The sequence below is a fragment of the Belonocnema kinseyi genome, chromosome 6, assembly GCF_010883055.1.
Source record: "Belonocnema kinseyi isolate 2016_QV_RU_SX_M_011 chromosome 6, B_treatae_v1, whole genome shotgun sequence".
Taxonomy (NCBI): Eukaryota; Metazoa; Arthropoda; class Insecta; order Hymenoptera; family Cynipidae; genus Belonocnema; species Belonocnema kinseyi.
This window is the reverse complement of record NC_046662.1, coordinates 92315716-92327380: the sequence shown is the minus strand read 5'-3', so window position 1 is coordinate 92327380 and position 11665 is coordinate 92315716. Positions and strand designations below refer to the sequence as shown.

The following is an 11665-nucleotide window of genomic DNA, read 5'->3' as shown; positions in this document are numbered from 1 at the left end:
ACAAAATGCAAAATAATTGTTATTTGAAGGTAACATTTACTATTGAACAATAACTTTTGCCTACAGATTAACCGGAAAAGGTACATTGAAGTGAATTACTGCCAATGGGACATTTTTAATATGGGTAATATTAAAAAATCTAAAAAGTTTAAAAAAGCTCAAGTTTACAAAAAGTTTTAAAAATTTAAAAGTTTTTTGTGAAATTCTTCAGATAATATTAAACATTCTAAAAAGTTAAAAAAAGTTCAAGTTTAGAAAAGTGTTTGAAAGTTAAAAACCTTCTTTAAATATATTCGTTGAAAAAATTGCTTCGAAATGATTGCAGACCTTCAGGGGTATTAAAACTATACAAATTTTTATAGTTGGAGGTTTATAAAGACTTTATAAGAATTTTCTTATGCATCAGTAAAAGGTAATATAAATAAATTAGGGAAAGCGTTTAAAAATTTAAATACGTTGATTCCTAATGGGCACCAAACTTTCAATGTACCACTTGGAATATTAAGGAGGACTGGATTGCTTGTTAGACGTTTAATAAGAATTAAAATTTTCAGGACTGCTTGAAACTTGTAAGTCGTTATATTTTGCGAACGATCCACTGGTGGTCACTGGAACGAGCCGGTCCAGACCCCTTGAGAAGCTGGGCACCTGATACTTTATCTCGTCACGTTCTTCTGTGTCTCGATGAGTTAGTAAGAGCCCTCAAGTGCCAGAATTTGAGGTGTTACTTCCATCCGCGGTGTAACGTGATGCTCCAATGTGCCAAAGGTAACAAGGATCTTTTCTCTCCGACTTTCTAATCGATTAAATATCACACGTAGAATTAAGTTCCTCGACATTCAAATCATTATATTCATATATCGTAAAATGGGGCTAACTGGATAGTTTTTTTCAGTTTTTTAAACTAAAGTGGAAAAAGGAGCTTAAATTAAGCCTGTATGATGATTTAAATATATAATCTCTATTTGAACCTCTTCCTAGCAAATCATACACAATATATATTAATTATACATACAAAACTATGTTGTTTTCATGTGAAAATTTATGTAAATCTTGCAGAGGCGCTAGAAAATACGATTCTTTGAACAAATTTCCACTAACTTCTGCAGATCGAGTTTTCACGAGTATTTATAAGTAGGCGGTGTATACAGATTCGTCATTTTTTGCCATATTTTAATTTTGTAGTCCGGTGTATATACGCGTGTTAGCGACTGGTCACATTTGCCATATTTACAATTTTGCAATATGGCATTTCTCGTCGTATTTTAATTTTAAAGTCCGGTATGTGGTAGCAGAAGAGTGATTGGTCACATCTCAAGACCTATTCCAGCTCTGTCTTAACCCTGAACTGGCACTATGGGTAAAAAATATTCCATCAAATTTTTGAACTGAATTAACCGTACTAAATTCGAGAAAATGAACCACATGTTGACTTTTACCGCAGTAATTGACATCTCTAACTAAAGGTAAAGTGGGTTAGTATAGAGCGGAAAATGTCAGCATACGTCGGGCACCCGCTCAAAGTAGACCTTGTGGGGTATTTATTAGACGCTGTACCGTCAGTTCAATTTCGTTCAATTTCCAATGTAAGTTTATCATCTAAAGTGAAATAAAATTTGTCTCATTATTTCGTAGTCTCTTGTTCATGTGGATGGCCTACAATTTACGGCGACGCCTATATCGTGAACAACCAATTGCGTGATATCCCCGAAGTGCCATGAGCACCGCGCAGGCCTTTGCAGCGACTGTGTAGGTTTGAAAGAGTGAATACAACTTTGAAAAACTGTTTTTATGTTATTTTTATACTTTTTATTAACTATTTTTGTGCATTCAAATCAAAATAAATTGATTTGAATATGGAAAAATATGGTGTTTTATATGACCATAAAATCGAGTTTTTATTTTACAAAATAAATACTTTTTTTACAAGCATAAATATTGCAGTAATTTGTTTCTTATTGTGTAGTATCTCAAGAGTATAACCCTACATTTTTAGGTAAAAATATCAAAACTTACGTGATTTATGAATTTTTAAGTAAAAAAACTCACTTTCCATAGTTTAAAAAAAATATTTGTTCAAAAAACATATCTTAAACTAAATGAAATAATTTGTGTGTGCAAAAATATTCAATACCGACTGCGCGGGACATGCTTGACCATGTGGGATGAAAAGCACCCATTGTGCCATTTACGCAGTAAAAAGTAGTTGTGCCAGTTAAGGGTTAAAAAAATACTTGTCAGTGACAGGTCACAAAAGAATGATATCTCACAACTCGAAACCGTTTTCCAAGTCGTCCTTTAAAAAATACGCGTGTTAGTGGCTGGTGACATTGTTCGTATTTACAATTTTGTAGTACGGATTTTCTGTCGTATTTTAATTTGGTGGTCCGGTATCTGGTCACAGAAGGGTGATCTTTCACAACTCAAAACCCTTTTCCAAGTACCCCTGTAAAAAATACGCGTGTTAGTGACTGGTCACATTTGCCGTATTTCAATTTTGTATTACGGTATTTTTTGTCGTACTTCAATTTTGTAGTTTGGTATCTGGTCACAGAACAGAGATTCTTCACATTGAGACTTTTTCCAGCGCTCCCATAACAAAATACTTATCAGTTACTGGTCACAGAAGAGTGATCTGTCACAACTTAATACCCTTTTCCAAATTTTCCCTTCAAAAAATACGTATGTTAGGAACCGGTCGCAGAAGAGTGATCTGTCAAATCTCAATCCCTTTTTCCCCAAGTCTCCCTTAAAAAAATACGGAAAATATTGTGCGATTATTCCAAAGTAGCAAAAAATATAATCTGAACAGAAAGTCCCTTATTGACGCAAAAATTTGCCATACTAGAAAGTTTAAATACGGAAAAATTTTCCGGACATTTAAGACTGGATCTTATAAATAACCTAACCAATTTTCCAACATTGAGAATCTTGTACGAGCGCACTTTTTATTAGTTATAATTAACAAGACTATACCAAAAAAGATTTAGAATGAATATAAAATTAAATGGGAAAGAAAATAATCACTAATCTTAAAATTGGTTTCTTTGAGAAAAAGATAGTTATAAAAATAAAGTTGCATTTATGCGTATTTCCACTTACTTTTCGCGTGATTCTGTTTTCGATTTAATTTGACAGTTTATATAATTCTGTTTACACGTTCTACATTCATATTTATCTGACTTTAGGATGATTTAAAGTTATATGCAGTATTGAAAAAGTTCTTTGAAAGAAGAAAGCAATTACTTCTACAGAACTTTAAAAACATTGTAACTTGCTTTCGATTCGAGTCACTGATTTAAGTAACTTGAAGTTGATGCAAAATTACCTTTTTAATATACGAAAGCATATGTTAAAAATTGTAAAATATTCGGAAAAATAAATCAGTTCGATTTTTTGTGTGCAAAATTTAGTATTGAAAACTTAACTTCTGATTATTAAAATCAACCAAATTAAAAAAGTTTTATTTATGCATCTTCAAAATCAAAGTGTTTTTAATAGTAAATCTTCAGAATGAATGAATTTTAAATTTAAAATAGTTAAAATTTACGATTACTTCATTTGAAATCTTCAAAATAAGGCTATTTAGAAAAAAAACCTTCTAAATTGCAAACATATAAATATAAATTTTGAAAATTGAATGATTTTTTATTTTATATTTCATAAATTCAAGAATTCTGAATTTTTACTCTTAAAATTTGCTAAAATTTTAATCGTAAATCAATAAAATTCAAGAGTTTTGACTGTTGAGTAATTACAGTTTAAAATTCTGTAATATTGCTATGATTTACTTTTAAAATTACTTCGATTAGGAAAATTTAGAATTGAAAACTCTGAATTTTTATCTTGAAAGTCATACAAATTTAAGCATTTTTATGTATATATCCTTGAGATTGAAGACTTTCGGTTGTAATTCTTTAAAATTGCAGAACTTTACATTGTAGAACTTTAAAATTGAAACTTTTTTAAGTTTGATGATATAAATTCAATAATTATGTAACTTTTAATTCTTATGATAAAAAGTTCTCTAATTATGACCCCTTCCATTCTAATTGTTTGTAGCTTGAAAGATTTATAATTGAAAACTATAATTTTGATTCTCAAAATCAATAAAATCTTCCAAATTTAAGCACTTTTACCTATACATAATTAAAATTGATGAATATCAAATTGAAAATTGTTAAAACTAAAAAAGTTCCGATGGTTAAAAATATAAATCTTAAAAATGAAACCATTTGCAAATGGGGTATTTTCAAAATCCAAAAATTTTAAAAATTGCAGAATCGTAAATCTCTGAAATTGCAGAAATTTTAAATTTGAATAACCGATGTAGCTATTTGCTTACATTAAATTTATGCTCAAATTTGCAAAATTCAAGATGGAATATCATGGGCAGTTTTTCAGTTTGAAACTGAAATGGGTTATATGCTATCTCTCCAAGAAAAAGAAAATCTTCACGAGTAGTCTAAAACAAATCACTGCAAATATGGCTAAAAAATACCATTTTTTGCATTAGAGTAAACATATCTCGACATCCTGGCATACATAAAAAATTTGGAAGATGGGTTCGTTTCTAGGACATATAAATCCTTCGAGGTCACTTAGTCCGGACTTTTGGTAAAACTTTATCGACCTATAATAATTAGGCAGTCAAAATAAGAAACGTTTAATAAACGCACGTCGAGCACTATTTTTGTTGATTTCTAGATAATCTCCTAAAAAATTTATGCCTCAATTAATTTATTTTATCTTGATTCCATCCAATCGTATTTAATTTGAATATTGAATATCCCATCAGACAAAAACCTGAAAAAAAAACAGAAATAAAACTTAGCAAGCAAATCAGATTTTCGAATGGAATAAAAAAGATACTAAATGCCGTTTTTTAGTAGCCTAGTTAATATAAATGAATATGTAAGGTAGAGGGGTGCAAATTGTAATCAGAATGTGAATGATATTTCGAATGCAAGTAATTAAATCGGAGAGGCACGGTACGTAGGAAAACACACACACACACACACATACTCCATTCCTGTGTATATTCATGCTTTTGCAATGGCGCTGTTTCAATTAATTGGAAACAAAACTACCTACCGTGCAACCTAGGCGTGCAGTGATGCATGAAAACGTGGGAATGTGTGAGTGAATATGTTTCAGACATAGGGTAACAAATGCATATCTCTTTCCAGAGACGTTGCAATAGTTATCACTTGTTAAAGGGAAGCCAAAATTTTTTAAATTGAGGCCTTTTATTGAAAATTCTTGACTAGAATTCAAATTTCGCCTTACACCGAATTTATTATTCATTATTAAAAAAAAAGGAAGGTCTTTCTTCTCTCAGGCTTAGGATAGTTCTAGTCCAATATGTCAAAGGTGTTTTTGTTACAGTTCGATTTTTTCAATAGTCTGAACGGGGTTGTCCCGGTATATATTATCAGTCACGGGTGCATTCTTGTACTGCAATCAAGTGATCTGATAAGAGCAGAATTCCTTATTTGACATATTAAGCAATCCTGGGATTTTACTCAATCATCCACTGACTGAGTTGCAGCCAAGTGAATTGTCAAGGGACCTACAGTTTAAGGTGAAATCTAAATCTAAATCTGAATTATTTAAAATGTAACTAATTCAATCAGTACACTCATTTATAACTGAAACATAAGTTACTTTCAAGGCTTTGACTAATAAATTAGTCAAAGGGCCACTGTCAGTACCTTCACTGATAGAAATTAATTGACAGTATAACAATATTTATGACTAGATTAATTATATTTTATTATTGGTATAGATACAGCCAACATGTTGTTTGTTTTTGGCCATCCGATTCTTGTTGCTTGTGAAGACAGACGCGCAGGCGCGAGCGAGATACGCCTGTGGTGAACTAAACAAAGTGAGTCGGGTGAATCACTCATGTAGAGTGTATTACTAAACGACAACACTCGAGAGCCAGCTCGCTTAGGCAAATTTTTTATAGGATTACACATTTCATATAATTGCAATACATATATTGCATTTTGGTACCACAAATATAAATAAATTGTATTTACAATATTTCAGTAAGTGAATTTCGTAGGCCTTATGATTGCAGTACATGTATTATATAAGAAAACATGATTTTTTTAATCAAACAGAATTTCAAGAATAGGAGAGAGTATATTTCAAAGAAGATACCAGCTATCACGGAAATTCACGAGAAGTACCGCAGGCTTTTCGATCACAACGGAGAAACGGTGAGTTTATAATAAATATATATGAGAAACTCGTTTTAGTTTTTACATTCTCATCAGAGAAGGTATTAGATTTGTGTACAATTTGACCCCCCTCCCCTTCAAGTTTTTGTCAAATGTCCACGTTTTGAGACCCCCTGAATCCGAAAAACAGGTTTTTACGAATGTGTCAACTGTATGGCTGTATGTCTGCCTGTCTGTATGTATGTATGTATGTATGTCTCTATGTGAACACGATAGCTTTTGAGAAAATTAATCTATTAGATTGGCCTTTATCACACTCGTTAAGTGTCCTAAGTGTCAAGTTCGTTAGCCAGCCATTTTCGATGAAAATTCAAAAACTGGGCACATTTTGAATATTTTGAGGCCACTTTTGTTGAAACTAAAAAATTGTTTGTACGGTTATTCATAGTATTCAATAACTCGAACAATTTAGATTATGACTTTTTTCATAAAATCAAAAATTATCAGAGTTATAGAATTTACAAAATTCCAAAAAACACGGAAATGAACATTTTATGCTAAATAATGCACGATATGAAAAAAATTCAAGAGAAGAAGAATGTTGCTTTTTGAATGCTCTACAAGATTATCATAACGACTTTTAAAATTTTGTTTGAAAAATCCAAAATTCAAATTTTGACAGCATACAAAATAATTAAAAATCCAAAAAATAAGTTTTTCGGTCAAACTGTGCAAAATACGGTAAAAGGTGACAGAAAAAAATTATACGATTAAAAAAGATCTACAAATTTGATATTAACCACTTCTTAATAGGATGTGTAGTTTTTTCTTTAATCATGAAAAACATCATTAACAGCAAAAAATCTGCCCGCTGCGTGAGCACATTCTTCACACCAATTTTGTCTTTTAATTTCTTTTTCATCGCGTGTGCGGGGTTTCAAGAAATTAAATTTTTGTTTCTAATGCTATTGTTTTTACGATTAAAACCAAAAACAAAACTATCAAAAAATTATTCATTACAAATAAATAATCTTTACATTCTCATCAGAGAAGTTATTAGATTTGAGTAAAATTTCACCCCCTCCCGTTTTTGTCAAATGTGCACGTTTTGAGAACCCTGCATCCGAAAAATAGGTTTTTACGAATGTGTCTGTCTGTCCGTGAGCACGATAACTTTTGAAAAAATCATGTTATTAGATTGTCATCTGGTACACTTTTTTAGTGTCCTAAAATAAAGGTCGAGTTTGTTGGCCAGTTATTTTTGGTATCAAATTGAAAAAGTTAGCGTATATTGAATATTTTTGAGACCACTTTTTTCAAAATTCAAAAATTTTCTGTACGGATGTTTATAGTATTCAAAATGTTGAACAATTTATCCTGATTACTTTTTTCATAAAACCAAAAATCACCAGAGTTAAAGTATTTACAAAATTCCAAAAAACACACGAAAATGAACCTTTTAAGTCAAATAACGGACGATATGAAAAAAGGCAAGAGAAGAAAAAGTTTGATTTCTAAATGCCCTACAAGATTATTGTAACAATTTTTTGAATTTTCTTGAAAAATGAAACATTTCAATTTTGACCGTATACAAAATAATGGAAAATCCAAAAATTACATTTTTTCTTCCAAAAATTTCACAGTATTTCAAAGATTCTCAAATATATAAATGCATTTTCAAAAAAAATATAAACATAATTATATATATATCGGTTCGGTTTTGATTCCTCTAGAATCGAACCGAAGGGCCTATGACAAAGTCACCGAACGCATCCTCGGGTTGCGGATAGAGGATCCCTGTACCAAGGTGTTCTGCTGAATATGATTACAAAAATGAATAGGCAGTCACGGAAAATTGTCCAGGGGTGGTCCCGAAGGAATTAACCCCCAAGCGGAGGTGTGACTACCGGGCCGAAAGTTGAACGACACCTGGGTAAAGTGTCTAAAACGGTGACTCTGGGATACCGGTCGACCTCTCAGAGTACGCAGCCTTATCCTTGCATGCGGGGCTCTACAAGGATGGGTGAACCCTTTCCCTAGTTTCTCGTGGGAACAAAAATAACAACACCAACCATAGTTGTAGTAAGTGCGGTTCAAAACAACTGAACGAATGTTGGCCGATAATGGGTCAGCTAACAATGCCGACCACTTGAGAGCTGGGGGTGTAAATGAAGATGGATTCAATGCGATGGATCGACGGAATTTCAGGATCTTCAGGTGGACAGAGCGACTAAATCGCGATTTGATAGAGTGCTACGATGCAAGTGTGCACTTGAACGGGGTTACATGGCGCGACTGCATGCTCTGTGGTGCGAGAAACACCCGGAAATATCACACTTTTCGCGTCAGCGTCTGCGAAACCATGCGGAACTACTCGAAAAAAGGGGCTACATAAGCGGAACGCCTACTCCATCACAGCCCGGACAAGCCGGTTGAAATGGATGACGAGCTTCGTGGACATTTTTCTGAAGAATCCGACCTCTGGACTAGCGATAAGACCAAAAGACCAATGCACTAACTCGCCATAAAGATAGACTGGGCAAGACAGTACGCGTCCTGCATTCAGTTTCTGATTGACTAAATCACATCTGTCAGGAATTTTATCGCCAATGTTCGAAAGTTCGCGCGCAGACTCCGGACCAGTTATCACACACTTAAAAAGTCAAAGCTGCTGACCATCAGGCAGCATATTGTTGAGCGAATACGGATACTATCTGACGCTAAGAGAATTCTAGAGCGGAGAGAGAGGTGGGCCAGAGAAAATCAACATTTTCTATCTGACCCACCTCGACTCTTCCAAGACCCTCCAGTTACTGTCGACCACCCGCCCAAACCAGAGGAGGTCGAACTATTTTAGAGAGAAGTCTACGAAGTGCAGCATAGGCTGGACGAAGACTCAGAGAACACAAATAGCTTCAAGGAACTGTGTGATGCCCTCATAATACCTGATAAAGAATGTCCACCCAACACTACTGAGGAGGTGAAAAAAGTATTGAGAGGGTTGAAGAACCATTCAGCTCTGTGACTAGATGGTATCAAGACCTTCTGGTGGAAGAAGTTTCCTTCAACACAGTTGGCCTGTATTTTCACCTCATATTTATATTCGGAAGAGTCAATTTCGGGGTGTTTGGTGGAAAGGCGTACAATACTCCTGCTGAAAATAGGCAACTTACCTGACCCGAAGAATTGCAGGCCAATCATTTGTCTGAACGCACTGTATAAGGCATTCACAGCTATCCTGAATGATAGGATTGTTCGGGAAATTGAACCTGTGTGGCAAGAAATGTATGAATAACGCAGCTCAAAGAAAGACGTAGCAGGATGTCGGGAGAACCTGCTCATCAAAAGATGTGTCTGTAAAGATGGAGCATTCTACCAGCGTGACCTATCGCTGGCCTTCATTGATACGCGGAAAGCTCTCGATTCGACCTCCCATAGACTTATCATCTGTCTTTTGGAAAACCTAAAGGTTCATCCTCAAATCGTAAGGTGCATAGAGATATTGATGCCGCTTTGAAAAACCAGATTTACTATCTCATCTGGAAAAAATTCGTGTGACAACTAACAAGGTCACCTTTAAGGGAGGTGTCTTTCAGGGTGACACCATAAGCCCACTCCTCTTTTATCTCACATTATTGCTACTATCTCTAGCACTTCGCCATTCTGACAAGTACTTTTGCTTCAAACCTGCAGATCGAAATTACAAGGTCACTCATGTATTTTTCATGGACGATCTTAAGATCTATGTTAAAAACAAAGAGCAACTACATCTAGCTCTAGGGATTGTCAAACGATATACTAAGGTATAGGAATGGAATTTGGGTTAGACAAATGCGCCAGGGTTTACTTGAAGCGAGAAAAATCTAATGGCACCCCTGAAGACCCTGGGCTCGTCGTTGGAAGTGCTATACGACACCCTTGCGCTAGTGAGATTTATACATACCTGGTTGTGCCACAGAGCCACATTCGGGATGTGACATCTATAAAAGATACTCCCTGAAGCAGATACAAACGTCTCATCTGGCAGATTTGGTCTTCCGAACTGTCAACGGGGAACAAAGTATCTGCAACGAACATGCTTGCCGTCCCGGTAATACTCTATTAATTTTTAGTGGTTCCATGGACGAAGAACGAGCTCAGATCCCTCGATATCGCGACATGAAAGGTTATGCACATGAACAAAAGCATGTATCTTAAGTTTTCTGTTCCGCGACTCTACATCTCACGCCGTCAAGGTGGTCGCGGAATATTGAATCTTGAATGTTTTAACAACAGGATTATTCTGGGTACAGCACATAGCGTCGCAAATGGAAGAGACCTTCTTCTTAAAATGATCAGAAAGCATGAAGAAGTGGGAGAAGGAGCGTTTCTGTACAAAGCAGCGGAAGAGACTGCTGAAATATACGGACTTAACTTCAGTATTAGGGGTGACCAAAATGCATAAAATCTTATCTATCTCGAGTATGAACTCCTGAAAGCCCGGATTAAGAAAGCACAAGAGAAAAACTTCTCTGAACAGCTCCGCGATAAGATGATGCACGCCATCTTCCACAGATATGTGGAGGATCAGTCAATGTCGTGTGAGCTAACTCTTGCTTTCCTTAAATCACCCAGATTGAAGTCTGGCACGGAGGGTTACATTTTGGCATGTCAAGACGGTATCATTTCCATCTTAACATACGGTCGCCACATTTTGAGCCAAGACACCCCCGATGATAGCTGCAAGGCGTGCCATGCGCACCCCGAGTATTTAGCACACATACTATCTAGTTGTCCAACTTAAGCGGGAAAAACCTGCATCCAATGGCACAATATGGTACTAAGAGTGCTTTTTTACTATCTCTGTCACTCTTACGGCCTTAACCTTATTATCGCTCCTCTAAATGCTCGTAGGGAAATAGAGTCAATTGTAGAGAATGAGAAGTGCCGCATATACTGGAACTTTATATTCTCGACAATTGTATCTATTGCACACTCGATGCCTGACATGGTTCTTCTTGACTTATAGAAGCAAACCATGTTCCTTATCGAATTTTCAGCTCCAGCTGACAAAAATATCATAGCCAAGGCGAATGAAAAGAAAGAGAAGTATAGAGACCTGAGAAGGGAGTTGCAACGATTGTACCCAGAATATTCTGTTAAACTAATCAACCTTATCATTGGCGCTCTTGGAGGTGCCAAGCTTTTATTGGTTAATGGCCTGAAAAGCATCCCTGCGTGTCAACAATATGCTAAAACACTTGCGGGAAAAATGGGGAAGGTGGTTGTCTTTGGGTCGTTCCATGTCCTCAGGGTGCACGAGACTTTTGCCGGATCATCGTATTGATTCCGTTACAGACTGCAACCAGCTATCTCACGCTCATAAGAGCGTGAGATAGCTGGAATTTTACCGCGATTTCGCTGGGATCGGGTGCAGTTTTGCAGATTAGCAACCGCTCCCGGCGAAATCCTGCGGTTGTCCTTATGACAAACTT

General features: G+C 35.3%; 1 protein-coding gene and 1 long non-coding RNA gene across 2 annotated transcripts in view; one reads left to right on the top strand and one right to left on the bottom strand.

The window, feature by feature from the left end:
• Positions 1-11665, top strand: part of LOC117175499 — a 135689-nt gene that overhangs the window by 32904 nt on the left and 91120 nt on the right. Inside the window, 1 exon segment of the mRNA XM_033365206.1 lies at positions 555-768. Coding sequence (XP_033221097.1) covers positions 555-768 — 214 coding nt within the window.
• On the bottom strand, positions 2138-3236 carry LOC117174485. The gene is made up of 3 exons (XR_004467310.1): positions 3103-3236; positions 2524-2748; positions 2138-2446 (listed from the first exon to the last, which is right to left on the bottom strand). It is a non-coding gene; the product is annotated as an uncharacterized LOC117174485 (long non-coding RNA).